The 16,563-nt window shown below is 32.7% G+C and overlaps 1 protein-coding gene and 1 pseudogene across 1 annotated transcript; both read right to left on the reverse strand.

The window, feature by feature from the left end:
* Window positions 1-3,051: 3,051 nt before the first annotated feature.
* On the reverse strand, window positions 3,052-5,645 carry LOC130970567 (endo-1,3;1,4-beta-D-glucanase-like; annotated as a pseudogene).
* A 6,187-nt stretch (window positions 5,646-11,832) lies between these two features.
* On the reverse strand, window positions 11,833-14,702 carry LOC130970576 (endo-1,3;1,4-beta-D-glucanase-like). The gene is made up of 7 exons (XM_057896705.1): window positions 14,423-14,702; window positions 13,941-13,962; window positions 13,347-13,473; window positions 12,597-12,687; window positions 12,403-12,492; window positions 12,216-12,316; window positions 11,833-12,127 (listed from the first exon to the last, which is right to left on the reverse strand). Exons 1-7 carry the CDS (start codon window positions 14,568-14,570, stop codon window positions 11,987-11,989), a joined length of 720 nt encoding a protein of 239 aa, XP_057752688.1. The 5' UTR covers window positions 14,571-14,702; the 3' UTR covers window positions 11,833-11,986.
* Between the last annotated feature and the right edge of the window lie 1,861 nt (window positions 14,703-16,563).

Genomic DNA, 16,563 nt, shown 5'->3' on the forward strand with positions numbered 1-16,563 from the left:
TATAAAAATAAAAGGGAAGAGGTAGGATCTGAACCGAAAAGGTGGAAGCCTGGAAGGTGTAACTGTGCGAGTTTGTGAATGAAAAAGACAAAAAGAATACACGTGGTTGCGTTAGCACTAACGTCCAACGTAACACTATTGTGGAAAATTGGTCCTCCCAAATTTTTTTTTATAAAGTTTGATTTTTCAGCTCATTTTTTTGGATATGTAAATTTTGTGGGTATTATGCATGGTTATGGAAGTAAATGGTGTTAGAGATGAATGTGGGAATAATTTTTTTTGAACTATGAATCAAAGAAAATGGATTGTGATTTCTTTATTTAAAAATTAGAAACATAAATCGGACAATCTGATTTGTGTGGAAGAAAAAATCGGAGGGTTCAATTTGTATTTTTAAATTTTTGTTATTTTGAAAATACAAATTGGACAGTTCGATTTGTGTATGCAAATTTTTTTAATTTTTAAAATATAAATTGGAGGATCCGATTTGTTCTTAATACCACAACTGCGTAAAGTATCTATACACTCTATAACTGCGTCTTACACTATTCCTCCTTCCATATCTAAATTAAAAAGTGAATTTTTTATTATTTAATTTTTTTTACATATTTTTTTGTCTCACTTAACAAAAAATTATAAAAAAATTACATTTTTATTCATCATAATGATAATATTATATAAAGAAAAAATATAAAGAGATAATAATTTAGTGTATAATGTGTACAATAGAAGCAAAAAAGAAATTAAGATCATATGATAATTAATTTAATTAATTTTTAATAATTTTTCATTTTGAATTAAAAAATAAGAATTTGCAACAGCAGCAGTTCCGTATACTGCAAACATCTCCTATTCGCATGTAATTTAACTTCTTCAGGTATTTCACCCCCAAATCACTCTTCCTACTCCTGTTATCGTGGTGGGATCGTCATCAAATAACTATTCGCGTAGTTATTAAAATAATCATCAAATTATCTAGTGAAATGACCATAGTTAATTGTATATACTTAAATTGAATCGAACAAAATAACTATCCAATTAAAAATTAAAATAACCATGCTTAATAAATTGAATATCCAGCACATTTGCGAGGTAGATAGAGTCAACGACAACAAGATTGTGAAAGAGAGCTTAAATCAGAGGTGTTAAAGAAGAGAAAAAACAAATTCTTGGCATAAACATCTAATTACAAGTAAAACCAAATTCATCAATTAAACATATTCAACAACTAATCTTTGGTAGCAGGTCGACAACGGCTAGCGGTGGGTGCTGTTGCATTAAAGGGGCCGAGCTCTTCAGCGTCCATGAGTGCGGCGATCTACGATGCTAGGGCGGCGGAGGCAGAATGCGACCACCAGGCTACGTACCAGCGTGGGAGAGAGCGGCGAGCCCGGCACTAGGAACGTGCAACCAGAACGACAATGGCCTGCCTCCACGTGACGGGAAGGAGGCGTCCGTCCGAGCTGTTGGCTGCCGGCGATGGAGACACACGCACGCAAGAGAGGCGGATGGACTGGAGTTGAAGCTGAATGCCATGGGGGTTGGATGGTTAGTGAAGGAGGACGGGGTGGTTGCCGCCTTGGGAGGAAGAAAGATTTAGGGGTGAAAACGATTTGTAATTAGGGTTTGGATGGTTGTTTTTGTGAAAAAACTGAATGGAAATTTTTGGATTTAGGGTGATTTGTGAAGTGGTTTTATTCTTATTGAGCTAAATAACCAGCAAATTATATACGGATTGTTAAGATTTCTCATTGTCTTTTTAACAGAATTCTTGTGTAAAAAAGATATAGAATTTGTGCATCATTTATTTTTTAGCTGTGAGTTTACGTGATAGGTGTGATGCGCTTGTTTGACGTATGCTGATAGAGTTTGGGCTATTTCAGAAACTGTCAAAGAATTTTTTGAGAGTTGAATTGGAGTGTTTGGTTGTAACTCTGAGCAAAAGAAGTAGCTAATAGGATTTTTTGCAATTATTTAAAACATTTAGTTAGAACAAAATAGTAGAATATTCCAAAACTCAAAGACAGGTGTTAATGAAATTAAGAATACGTCGTTTTTGAATTATAAAAAATGATGTGATATTAATCCGTTTGGTTATTGATAACAATACTAGATATAACAATATATTTTTAGTTTTTATTTTATTGTATTGAACTTTTTTTAATAAAAAAATCACACTTTGTAAAAACAAATAATAAAAAAACAAAAGAGAATTCATTCTCCACGATTGTGCTACTTTTATTATACCAGATCTGGATTTGGATTTGGATTTGATATTGCTGACACTATTCAGGCGGCTTTTTTCTTTTATCCTTGCTGTATTGGCTGCTTAATAAATTATCAAAATCAAATTGTTTTCGTTACTTAGTCAGTCGTTAGGTGAGCTTGTGGAGTTGCAGGTTCCACGCTCCATTCATTCATTCATTTTTTTTATTTCCAAAAATAATCATAAGTGGTGAAAGCTAAGGTTGATAGTTTTTTTAAATAAAAATTGCTATTGCATAATATACATATAGATTACAAGAAGTTTAAAATATGTACGATAAGTATAATTAAGTTAACAAATTATAAAAAAAATTTAAGTACCCTAAACTTTTCAATTGACTCTGTGATGGAAACCACCTCAGGGAGTAACGTGATTAAAATTTGAAAAATTTAGGAATTAAATTAAAGTAATTGTAACTTTAAAGACTAAATTGAGACCAAAGTGTATTAAAGACTAAACTGAGTATTTTCTCTATTATAAATAAATGGAGATTTATAATGACAGATAATTAATGAATAAAGATCAAATCTCGCATGTCAATGAGTTATAGTTCAAATGGCATAATCTCCCCGTATTCACCTAATATCATGTATTCTACTTATCATCGAGAAGATCAATATGACATTAATTATTTTTATTAATTTTCGTATAAAATGTGTATATTATATGATTATGTCCATATTAATTATTAGAAAATCCTTACAACACCAGAAGTAAACGATGTAATCATATTCATGCACTAACTATTGAGCACTTCCTTTCGGTTGAAAACCAATATGTATAAACATAAACATGGAGAAATAGTTCAAGTTACTATAAAGAAACAAGGAACAATCATAATAGTATTAAACATCAAAACATATATATGCCTTAATATCTTAAACCACGGAGAGCAGCATCATATCATAAGTTTAATAACGATAGATGAACGTAATATTCATGTCCAACAAGCAATGAAACATAAGTGATATATTCTTGACACAATTTCTCATTTGAGATGTTTAGGAAACCAGTCCAAAACAAAGTGATGAGCCTCCTCAGCATCCTTCACTGCTTTTGAATCTTGAGGGTCATACCTCACAGTCCAACCATGTGCCACCTTTGGAACTACCTTAACATAACTGTCAACCTGCACCAAACCAACAAAATCAGGTTCATCAATCATCACATGTCTCACTGGTTGACAACAAATTGAAGGAAAGGAAATCATATCTGACCCGAGGTTTAGCCTTCAGGACTTCTTCAAACTTCTTTATAAGTTCTGGAGGGGAAACTTGATCTATTTCAGCTCCAAGAATGCCAATTGGAATATCAACAGCTGAAAAGGTATCAAGGCCAATGATTAAGTGAAAGAGTTAGAATTGAGAAGAATCTGTCTGCCATTACAATATTGGAAATACATACCACTGATATCTTCAACAGTGACAAATGTTGGATGTAACAGACAGCAACTTGGATAAGTTTAGGTTTTGCAAGTTCAACCACAACCTTAGCTGAGAGAAAGAAGAGAACATATAGTGTGAGTTCAGTGTTAACTTAGCTGTGCTGATAGCTTTAAATCCAACCACCAATAAGGATCATAATAAGAGGCACTCACCACCCCAACAAAAACCAACTGCACCAATAGCAGAGATACCTTTACTTTTTAAGGCTTCAACAACGGGTTTTGCATCTTCAAAACCTTTATCCTAATAAATAATAGAATAGCTAAGCATCAAAGGTGTCACAACTTGGGTATATATAGCCGATCTGAGATACTTTGCATTAAGATTATAAACCAGCCATAACAGTGGTACTATGGCAAGCCAATTTCAAGTTATAATAAGATTAAGTAACTAAGTAATAGTGTAATACTCAGTCACATATCCTCCAAAATCAGAGTTATCTAAGTTCAAATTTGAATTAAATGATGATACCAATAATACACACTTTTCTTCAATAAAAAAAGTTATGAACAAAGAAATAATGTTAAATCATTAAAAAGAACTAACCGTTCCATGATCTTTTAGCCACTCTCCTATAGGTCTGTTAGGATTCTGAGGATCATAGGGTTCACCATAAAAGAAGTCCGGAACAACCACATAGTAACCAGAAGCCGCAATCTTGTCTGCAAGCTTCCTAAACAACAAAAGATGAACAATGTTATTTAGGACAGGAACACATTGAGATGGAAACAGAGATAATTGACAATAAGAGCAGATTGAATCAGATTAGCCTCCTGCTTCTATTGGTGGTATAATTTATCAAAACCTTCAGAAATTTTAAATGAAAGGATAAACAACCACTACCACTGTACCAAAAACCAATTGAGTATATAATGTATGAAGAAATGTTACAATCTAACATAACATGTACAGCATATCTTTCACAAACCATGAATCTATACTATTATGCTAATAGATTTTGTTTTAAAAGGACAAGTAGTGAATATCAACATAGTATCCTTCCTTATCTACATGGTATCTTACTTGAATTTGTCAACGCAAAGCCATAAACAATCATTTAATTTCTTGAATCATTCTATTAAAAGTTAGGAAATTAGCTTCGTAAAACAAACATGAGAAGTGGCCATACCTTAGATTTGGTGCTTCATAGCCTGAAAGAGAAATGAAACATGTGAAGTGAGTGTAGAATTTATACATAAAATGTATAACACCTGCAATAAATTCATGCTACATAGCCTGAAAGACAAAAAGGTTTATTAACGTATTATGCTGTGAACTCAATGTCACAATGAGAAACCTCAGACCGAAATATTTCTTCAGAACTTTCAAATCGAAGAGTTCATAAAGAACTAATTAGTGACTTGGGCAATCCTGCATAGTCAAACCCTTAAAGAAACTGATTTTTAAACTAAATCCCACAAATCTAGGGGGGTTATAAAGTTACACATATTCATAATGATTTAAAGACAAGCATATGATGAAATCCAACCACATCCAAAAAGTCAACGCACTAAAAAAGGCATAGATGGCAACCAAAGTCAAAAGGTTATGATCAATAAAAGAAGAGCAAAAGATGGAAAGTGAAAGGATGTGATGGTAGGAAGCACGAACCAAAAACATCGGAGATGAGAAGAACGGCGAGGTTGGAGTGAGAAGAGCCGGTGAGATAGGAATCAAGACCAGCAAACTTTTCAACATGGCCTATTCCTGCATTTGGGTTCAGGGTAGGAGGGTTTGAGCAGCACTCTGGGCCTGACATTGTTCTATCGCTCACTCAATTTTGGAGGGGGTTTCTGGTTCTGAATTCTAATATCTACTTATTTATATAAGGTGAATTTTTTGGTGCTTACAAATTTTTTGACTGATTACCTAAAAAGTAAAAACAGAGATAGAATAAAATGGAATATACTTGTTTATTTTTTAAATTCTGAGTAAATGTTTAGCAGCTTAAGAGAGACCTTTATAAAAATAAAAATAAAAGGGAGGAGGTGGGATCTGTCTAGTTTGAACCTAAAAGGTAGAAGGTGTATCTGTGTGAGTTTGTGAATGAAAAAGACAAAAGGAATACACGTGGTTGCGTTAGCGCAAACGTCCAACATAACACACTTCTTATAAACAAGAGATTAAACTAGAAAAAAAATTTGTATATTATGAAGTGTATTTATTATTTAAGTTGTCTAAAATAATATAATATAACAGAGTATTTATAGGTGTTAAGAGCAAGGTTCAGAAAATCGAACCGGTCATTAAATCGCTCTAGTCACTGGTTCACTGGTTTATTGGTCTAACTGATTCAACCGGTGGTCCAACTGGAAAAACCGTTTTAGAGTAAAATAATAAATAAATTATAAATACACATCCTAAAATATAATTATAGTCTGATACAAATCTTAAAATATCTTCAAAATTAAAAACACTACATAAAATATCATCAACCAAATACATATGATCTTATCAAAATCCAAACTCAAAAGTTAAATAGTAATAAAAGCATATCTAAATGTTAAATCCCAACATCATGGTATATCAATTATCAAAATCTACAAGAACTTGTTGCAAATCTGCTTCGGTGGGATGATCTTCACCTTCATTCACACCCTGATCAGCAGAAGAAAGAGATGCAGCATAAAGACCACTACCCACCGCCACTTGGATAACTGAAATTAGTAAAACATGTATGAAATTAAACACACAACAACACAACACAATGAACATACCCAGAAATTGAACAGTTCACAGATGAAGTTCCAGAAATTGAACAGTTCACTGAGCAAGTTCTCAAAGCAAGTTCACAGAAATTGAACAGTTCACAAATGAAGTTAAGCTGCAAAATAGAAGACCAGCCAGCTTAACATTCAGATTTTGACCAAACACAAATTGACTAACAAATAGAAATTGTGCAACAAAGAGGAATTAAGCTGCAAAATAGAACAGAAATTGAGCAGAGGACCAAACACAGCCACTTACATTGAACAGTTCACAAATGAAATTGACAGAAAATTAGAAGACCAGCCAGCTTAACATTCAGATTTTTTATTTCTTATGCTCAGCAGCAAACAGAAATTGAGGTAAGATAAGGAAAATGTCAAAGCAGCATATACATATACCTAAAAATGAGGTAAGATCCTAATCTCCTTTCATCCTATTTTCTCAACTACAGAGACAGAAACATAGTTCAGAATGGAAAAACACACCTGATCAAATCTCTCTCTTCGTCTTTTAGATGACCGGTAAAATTGTGACTCCATTTCACGCCGATATGCCTGCACAGCAGCTCGAAGTGCTGGTCAGGGCAGTCAGCAGTTCAGCACAGGACCCACAAGAAATCAAGGAACAAAATTAGGATTGTTAAAAAGGATATCACTAGTTATAAACTTATAATACATTTATTTGTCTTCACAAAATGAAGGTATCGTATATCCAGTATTTTGCATTTTCAATATATAAACATTTTACATGAAAGGTTTGCTTAGATTTTGCTTAGTAAATGAAAGCATTGAGAGAAGGGGAGTGTGTGTAATTAGCAACTTAGCACACTGCAAATACAGAAAGGAAGGTTTAGAAATCCTTTCAACTCTTCCTAGCCCATTTTCATTATAGTACTTTTCCTTTTTGTGTACATTACATACAAGCAACATGAGAGCAAAAATAGAGGAGAAATTGAGCAGAGGACCAAACACAGCCACTTACATTTCAGATTATTAATTTCTGATGCTAATTGCTAACCAACAAACAGCCAAACAGAAATTGATCATATTCATATTTCTTATGCTAATTGCTAACCAACAAACAGCCAAACAAAAATAGATGAGCACTGAAATTCACAAATGAAGTTCACAGAAAATTAAGCCTAGGTCTAAGTTCAGTTCACATTGAGGACAAAGAGAAACAGAACATGAGCAGAGGTCTAAGTTCAATTCAGTTCACAGAAAATTAAGCCGAGGTCTAAGTGCACAGAAATTGAACAGTTCACATCCATGGAAGAACATGAGCAGAGGCGAAGGACAAAGAGAATGAGCAGAGGACGAGTCACTCACCTGGGGTCGATGGAGGCTACCGGTGTTGACTGTTGAGGACCGCCGATGAGAGGCTACTGCGTGCTGGTGTTAAGACTTGAGAAGATGAAGACGATGGAGCTGAGGATGGCGACACCACGGGCGCGAAGGATGGCGACACCACGGGCGCGAAGGGTGGCGACAGGGGGCTATGGTTCAGGCAGCGCGGCTAGGGTTCTCCTCCATTGATGATTCAGATGATGATTGATGAATGAATGGGGTCGGGGCTCGGGGGAAGAAGGGGGGGTGCTCCACTGGCGGGTCGGGTCGGGTGTATTTTTTTATTTTTTCTAAAACGTTAAACGACGCCGTTTTAGCGTAACCGGCCGGTCACCGGTTCGGTCCAACTGGCCGGTTTTTGATCGGTTCGCCGGTTCTTGACCGGTTATTCTCCCAGCAGTTTTCATATAAGGACCGGACCGTTTGAAGCGCCGGTTCACGGTTAAACCGGTCGAACCGGCCGGTCCGGTCCGGTTTTCAGAACCTTGGTTAAGAGAATTTTAATAATAAAGATATAATATTCTATAATAAATATTCAAATATAATAAATAATTTTAATGAATAATAATTGATCCTAATATATTCTGACATTTCTCTCAAACTCAAGTGATAACTTGAGTTTAATACTTATTTAAAATAACGAAATAAAAAAATACATAAAGTGATAGAACGGGTGCAGACGAAACTATCTGAAGGAAGCACACACGGAACTGTCGCTATCTGAAGAAAGCGCAGACGGAACTGCCACTTTCTAAAGGGAGCACAGACAGAACTGCCGCTGTCTGAAGGGAGCGCAGACGGAATTGCCGCTATCTGAAAGAAGCGCAAGTGGAACTGTCACAAAGAAATGCAAACAGAACTGCCACAAGAAAACACAGACGGAACTGCCGAAAGAGTAGCCAACTGCCGAAAAACTGCTGAAAAGATGGCAAACTACTGAAAAACTGCTAAAAAAGTGACAAAGTGTAAAAAGATGGCAAACTTATCTGAATGTGACGAAAAATATATAGTTTCTTCATGAGAATAAGTAATGAATGAGATAATCGGTTAGGTGAGAAAGTATCAAAGCATTGACAAAAGATAAGGAAAAAAATGGCACAAAAAAAATATAAAAAATACGGTAATTTCACTAGGAGAAAAATAATCTATCCTCCTCAGGATACCATGATTTTGATACCATGTTAGAAATAAGATACTAAACTGGAGAAAGAATTTGTATATTATTGAATGTATTCAAGTTGTCTGAAATGATACAATATAATAGGATATTTATAAATGCTAAGAGAATCGTAATAATAAAGACGTAATATTCTATAATAAATATTCAGATATACTAAATAATTCTAATGAATGCTAATTGATCCTAATATATTCTAACACATATTTTTTATCTCACTTATTAAAAAAGTATGATAAAAAAAATCATATTTTTATTCTTCATAATGATAATATTTGTATTTTGTGTAAAGAAAAAGTATAAAAAGACAATAAATTTAGTATACAACAGAGATAAAAGAAAATTAAGATTAAATGATAATTGATTTATTTAATTTTTAATAATTTTTTATTTTGAATTAAAAAAATAAAAATTTGCAACAACGGCACTTACGTGTATGACAAACTCTTCCTATCTGTATGTGATTTAACTTCTTCAAGTATTTCACCCTCAAATTACTCTTCCTCCCCAACCGGCAGCTACCCTATAGCCCCCCTTTTCCGTCACCGTCGTGGAATCGTCATCAAACAACTATCCACATAGTTATTAAAATAATCATCCGCCTACCAAGTGAAATGATCATCTAACATTTGTTAATTGTATATATTTAAACTGAATCGAACAAAATAACCATCCAATTAAGAATTAAAATAAACCATCTATATACCTAGTGAATTGAACATCCAGCACATTTGCGGAATGGAGAGAGTTGACGGCGACTAGATTGTGAAAGAGAGCAGAATTAAATCAGAGGTGTTAAAGAAGAGAGAAAACAAATTCTTGAAATGAACATCTAATTACAAGTAAAACCAAATTCATCAATTAAATGTATTCAGCAACTAACCTTTGGTAGCAGGTCAACAACGGCCGGGGTGGGTGTCGTTGCAGCAAGGGGCCGAGCTGTTTAGCGTCCACGAGCGCGGCGATCTGCGATGCTAGGGCGACGGAGGCAGGACGTGGCCACCAGGCTGGGTACTGGCGCGAAAGAGAGCAGCAAGCCAGGCATCGAGGACATGCGACCGAAACGATGATGGCCTGCCTCCACGCGGGCGGCCGGCGGATGACACAGAGACCCGCGACGGGAAGGAGGCATCCGCCCGAGCTGTTGGTTGCTTGGAGACACACGCGCGCAAGAGAGGCGGATGGACTGGGGTCGAAGCTAAACACCGCTGAGGGTTGGATGGTCAGTGAAGAAGGATGGGGTGGCTACCATTTTGGTAGGAAGAAGAATTTGGGGGTGAAAACTGTTCGTAATTAAGATTTGGATGGTTGTTTTTGTGAAAAAAACTGAAGGGGGGGTTTGGATTTAGGGTAATTTGTGGAGTGGTTTCACCTTTATTGGGCTAAATAACCAACCCATTGTACAGATTGTCAAGATTCTTCATTGTCTTCTTAGCGGAGTTCTTGTGTAAAAAAGATATAGAATTTGTGCATCATTTATTTCTTGGCTGTGAGTTTACGTGGCAGGTGTGATGTGCTTGTTTGATGTGTGCTGAAAGAGCTTGGGTTATTTCGGAAACTGTCTGAGGATTTTTGAGAGTTGGATTGGAGTGTCTAGTCGTAACTCTAAGTAAAAGAAATAGGTTATTTAGAACATTTAGTTGGAACATATTAGTAGAGTATTTCAAAACTCAGAGACAGGTGTTCATGGAATTAAGAATACGTCGTTTTTGAATTATAGAAAATGATGTGGTAATGATTCGTTTAGTTATTAATAACAATGCTAGAGATGACAATAAGTTATACTCTATTTTATTATGGTTTTTTGTGTTGTATTTTTATTTTTTAGTTTTTACTTGCTTTACTTTATTGTATTGAATTTTTTTTAAATACACTTTACAAAAAAATAATTTAAAAAGAAAAAAGAGAATTCATTCCCCACGATTGTGCTACTTTTATTATACTATATTTGGATTTGGATTTTCTATTGTGAACACTATTCAGGCGGCTTTTTTTTATACTTGCTGTATTGGTTGCTTAATAAATGGTCAAAATCAAATTATTTTTGTTACTTAGGAATCGTTTAAAAAGTTTTAAAATTAATCTTTTTGATTTTTTGACTTTATGAAAAATAGTAGTATCAATATCTGGTATAATTTTTAAAATCAAATTGTAGTTTTTAAAAAGCTATTTAAAAACTTATAGAAAAGTTAAAAAAAATGACTTCTCTCATAATACTACCATTTTTTATCATATTTCTATAAAATAAATACTTTTAGAACTAAAAACTCAAATACAAAATAACTTATTTATAAACTACTTTTAATATAACCATTTATTATTTAAACTATTTTTTCAAAAAAACTTAATTAAGCTGTTTATTCAAGTTGAACATTATTAAGTTAGGTCAGCTTGCGGAGTTGCAGGTTCACGCTCCATTCCTTCCCTTCATTCATTCATTCATTTTTTTTATTTCCAAAAATAATCAAAAGTGGTGAAAGCTAAGGTTGATAGTTTTTTTTAATAAAAATTGCTATTGCATAATATACATATAGATTACAAGAAGTTCAAAGTATGTATGATAAGTATAATTAAGTTAACAAATTATAAAAAAAAATTAAGTAATAATTTATCATATGTTCTTGTAACACATTAATTAAACTCTTAATAATATCTGCTCTTGAACACATTATAAATAAATGGAGATTTATAACGACAGAATATAATTATCGAATGAATAAGGATCGAATCTCGCATAGGATGCGGTCAGCAACAAATATTGTGTATTCTACTTATTATCGAGAAGATCAATATGACATTAATTATTTTTATTAATTTTCGTATAAAATATGTATATTATATGATTATGTCCATATTAATTATTAAAAAATCCTTACAACACCAGCAACGAGTTATAACTCAAATGATATAGTCTCTCCATATTTATTCCGAAATCGTGGATTCAAGTCTCATTCCACAATCATAGTAGTGTTTAATAACGATAGATCTAGACGAATGTAATATTCATGTCCAACAAACAAAGAAACATTAGTGATGTAATTTCTCACTTGAGATATTTAGCAAACCAGTCCAAAACGAACTGATGAGCCTCCTCAGCATCCTTCACTGCTTTTGCATCTTCAGGGTCAAACCTCACAGTCCAACCATGTGCCACATTTGGAACTACCTTAACATAACTGTCAACCTGCACCAAACCAATAAAATCAGGTTCATCAATCATCACATGTCTCACTGGTTGACAACAAATTGAAGGAAAGGAAATCATATCTGACCCAAGGTTTAGCCTTCAGGACTTGTTCAAACTTCTTTATAAGTTCTGGAGGGGAAATTTGATCTAATTCAGCTCCAAGAATGCCAATTGGAATATCAACAGCTGAAAAGGTATCAAGGCCAATGATTAAGTGAAAGAGTTAGAATTGAGAGGAATCTGTCTGCCATTACAATATTGGAAATACATACCACTGATATCTTCAACAGTGACAAATGATGGATGTAACAGCACAGCAACTTGGATAAGTTTAGGTTTTGCAAGTTCAACCACAACCTTAGCTGAGAGAAAGAAGAGAACAAATAGTATGAGTTCAGTGTTAACTTAGCTGTGTTGATAGCTTTAAATCCAACCACCAATAAGGATCATAATAAGAGGCACTCACCACCCCAACAAAAACCAACTGCACCAATAGCAGAGATACCTTTACTTTTTAAGGCTTCAACAACGGGTTTTGCATCTTCAAAACCTTTATCCTAATACATAATAGAATAGGTAAGCATCAAAGGAGTCACAACTTGGGTATATATAGCCGATCTGAGATACTTAGCATTGTTCTATATTAATAAATTAAACCAGCCATAAAAATGGTACTATAACAATAATAATAATACATATGTTTCATTAATAAAAAGAAAGGTTATTGAACAACGAAATAATATTAAATCCAAACCTTTAATATCCATTCTTCCTATACAAGATAGGAAAATGCTATTCAGGGTTCAGCCAACTATTGAACATTTCCTTTCAATTGAAATTTGAAACCATTACGTTACGTCTAAACATAAACTTGGAGAAATATAGTTCAAGTTACTATAAAGAAACAAAACGAAGATAGGTCTATTATTAATTAATCATAGTAGTCTTAAACATCAAAACATACATATGCCTTAATATCACAAATAGCTGATTTGAGATACTTAGCATTAAGATTATAAACCAGCCATAACAGTGGTACTATGGCAAGCCAATTTCAAGTTATAATAAGATTAAGTAACTAAGTAATAGTGCAATACTCAGTCACATATCCTCCAAAATCAGAGTTATCTAAGTTCAAATTTGAATTAAATGATGATACTAATAATACACACTTTATGAACAAAGAAATAATGTTAAATCATTAAAAAGAACTAACCGTTCCATGATCTTTTAGCCACTCTTCTATAGGTCTGTTAGTATTCTGAGGATCATAGGGTTCACCATAAAAGAAGTCCGGAACAACCACATAGTAACCAGAAGACGCGATCTTGTCTGCAAGCTTCCTAAACAACAAAAGATGAACAATGTTATTTACGACAGGAACACATTGAGATGGAAACAGAGATAATTGACAATAAGAGCAGATTGAATCATATTAGCCTTCTGCTTCTATTGGTGGTATAATTTATCAAAACCTTCAGAAATTTTAAATGAAAGGATAAACAACCACTACCACTGTACCAAAAACCAATTTGATTATATAATGTATGAAGAATATTACAATCTAACATAACATGTACAGCATATCTTTCACAAACCATGAATCTATACTATTATGCCAATATGTCGATTTTTGTTTTAAAAGGACAAGTAGTGTGAATATCAACATAGTATCCTTCCTTATGATCTACATGGTATATTACTTTGAATTTGTCAACGCAAAGCCATAAACAATCATTTAATTTCTTGAATCATTCTATTAAAAGTTAGTAAATTAGCTTCATAAAACAAACATGAGAAGTGGCCATACCTTAGATTTGGTGCTTCATACCCTGAAAGAGAAATGAAACATGTGAAGTGAGTGTAGAATTTATACATAAAATGTTTAACACCTGCAATAAATTTATGCTACATAGCCTGAAAGACAAAATGGTTTATTAACGTATTATGCTGTGAACTCAATGTCACAATGAGAAACCTCAGACCGAAATATTTCTTCAGAACTTTCAAATCGAAGAGTTTATAAAGAACTAATGAGTGACTTGGGCAATCCTGCATAGTCAAACCCTTAAAGAAACTGATTTTTAAACTAAATCCCACAAAGTCTAGGGGGTTATAAAGTTACACATACTCATAATGATTTAAAGACAAGCATATGATGAAATCCAACCACATCCAAAAAGTCAACGCACTAAAAAAGGCATAGATGGCAACCAAAGTCAAAAGGTTATGATCAATAAAAGAAGAGCAAAAGATGGAAAGTGAAAGGATGTGATGGTAGGAAGCACGAACCAAAAACATCGGAGATGAGAAGAACGGCGAGGTTGGAGTGAGAAGAGCCGGTGAGATAGGAATCAAGACCAGCAAACTTTTCAACATGGCCTATTCCTGCATTTGGGTTCAGGGTAGGAGGGTTTGAGCAGCACTCTGCACCTGCCATGTTTTTTTTCTCTCTCTATTTTCGTTTGATTGTGTTAAGTAGTAAACTAAGTAGTTCACTATATATATGTATATTGTCACCAACACCAACCAAAATCACCATTACTCCGTACCTAACACTACTAGTAGTAGATTATCAGCAGCAGTAGTAGTACGACAAAACACACTTGGTTTTTATCCATAGCACTTATAAATTGGTTGCTCCTCTCAACTTTCAACCATATATTTGATGAGTAAAATGACAAATAAGTCATTTTCAAAATTTATATTTTAGATAAATTAATTTTAAAAAATATTAATACAGTTTTTTAATATAATAAATATAGACATATTATTTTTAAATTAATTTTTATAATTAAAATAAAAGTCTTAATTTAAACTAAGTTATTTATATTTATTATTTTAAAAAATTTTATTAATATTTTTTTAAAAAAATTAATTTGTCTAAAATATAAATTTTTAAAAATTTATTTATTATTTTTCTCTAAAAAAATTTTAAATTTGCATGTGCGTTATTGTACGTGTACGGACTCCTTACCATTTAATTTCCATAAATGTTATTGGTTTTTTGAAAAGTCAGTTTTGCCAGTATCTTAAATTCTCGATATTGCCGACCTCGGAAAACTATTTCAATAATAATTTGGGTAAATGTGAAATTTGGCCAGGTTTTTTGTTTGTTAGTCAGTAAATTGGATAACTTTCGATTTTAAGTACCTCAATAAATTAGATAATTTTTAATTTTAAGTACACAATATATTCACACATTCTTTATTCACTTATCATATTTTTTCTTTGATTGTAACCGATAGAATTTGAACCTGCAATTTTTGAAGTGAGGAAGAGGAAATATGCCTAACCGAAGCTAATTTACAGTGGAAAAAAAATGGGAGAAGAAAATGGACATGACTTGGGCCAATTTTTGCAGTGTATGAATCAGTTCACATCAGGTGGCTTTTGCAAGAGAGTTTAGGGACACAAGTTTAGGGTTGCTGCCCGTACTATGATTAAAAAAAAAGGTTGAAGAGATACATTTCAGGAAAGTAAAATTTATAAGAACAGAACACTGAAATAAGAATACAGAAATATAAAATCATAAAATGAGACATAAATAAAAATGTTGTGTTTAAAAATATTTAATTAATATATTTTATATTTATCTTAATAAAAAGAACATAAATATGATAAATAACTTATCTTTTTTATTATTTTTATTAATTTTTTATAATTATATATTTTTTATTATTATTATATTTTATTTCTCAAAAATTTTAAATAAAAAAATAAAAATAAATTAGATTTTTATAATTTATTTTATTTTATTATCAAATAGAATATAAAAATACTAAATTTTATGTTTCTGTTCTTTATGTCTTGTTTTAGTGTCTTTGTCAATGCAACCTTAAGTAGCATTTGTTTTGAGTTACTGAGACAGAAATTGGGAGATTGAGATTTAGTATCATGTTTGTTGGTTCGAGGACTGGTACTAAAATTTTTGTCTCTATTCCCAAAATTTCAGTATTTCAGTACCTCCAAAAAGTAGGGACACCGGAGATTAAAATTTTTAGAGATGGAGACTGAAACTTTAATAACATTTTATATCTAAAATACCTTTATTTCAATTAATTAATTCTAATTTTATCCTTTATACAAATTAAATTAGAATTTCATTCTTGTTTTAATTTCTTCCACTTTGCACCAAATAGAATACTAAGATTTATTTCAATCTCTGTCTCTTAGTCTCTGTCTCTCCACCATATCCTACCTTATAAAACAACAACATAATTATTGTATACTTATTAAAACAAAAAATTTAAAACATTTTATTTCACTAATAATAATATTAACATATATTTTTAAGATATATATTAGTTAAATTTTTTGTAAAAAATATAAAAAATGACTAATTTTCAATTCTATTTTACTTTCCAATTGTTGAGTCGCACTCAATCAAATAGTTGACTAGTTATTGCTCAAAATATGTACTTCTTTTTCAA

The sequence above is a fragment of the Arachis stenosperma genome, chromosome 1, assembly GCF_014773155.1.
Source record: "Arachis stenosperma cultivar V10309 chromosome 1, arast.V10309.gnm1.PFL2, whole genome shotgun sequence".
Lineage (NCBI taxonomy): Eukaryota > Viridiplantae > Streptophyta > Magnoliopsida > Fabales > Fabaceae > Arachis > Arachis stenosperma.

Excerpts from the sequence above, each read along its gene's own strand:
- LOC130970576 (XM_057896705.1), bottom strand. The coding sequence starts at position 14,570 with ATGGCAGGTGCAGAGTGCTGCTCAAACCCTCCTACCCTGAACCCAAAT. Across the intron at positions 13,474-13,940 it reads TATGAAGCACCAAATCTAAG|GAAGCTTGCAGACAAGATCG; the intron begins GTATGGCCACTT and ends TTTGTTGTTTAG. Across the intron at positions 12,317-12,402 it reads CACTGTTGAAGATATCAGTG|CTGTTGATATTCCAATTGGC; the intron begins GTATGTATTTCC and ends ATACCTTTTCAG.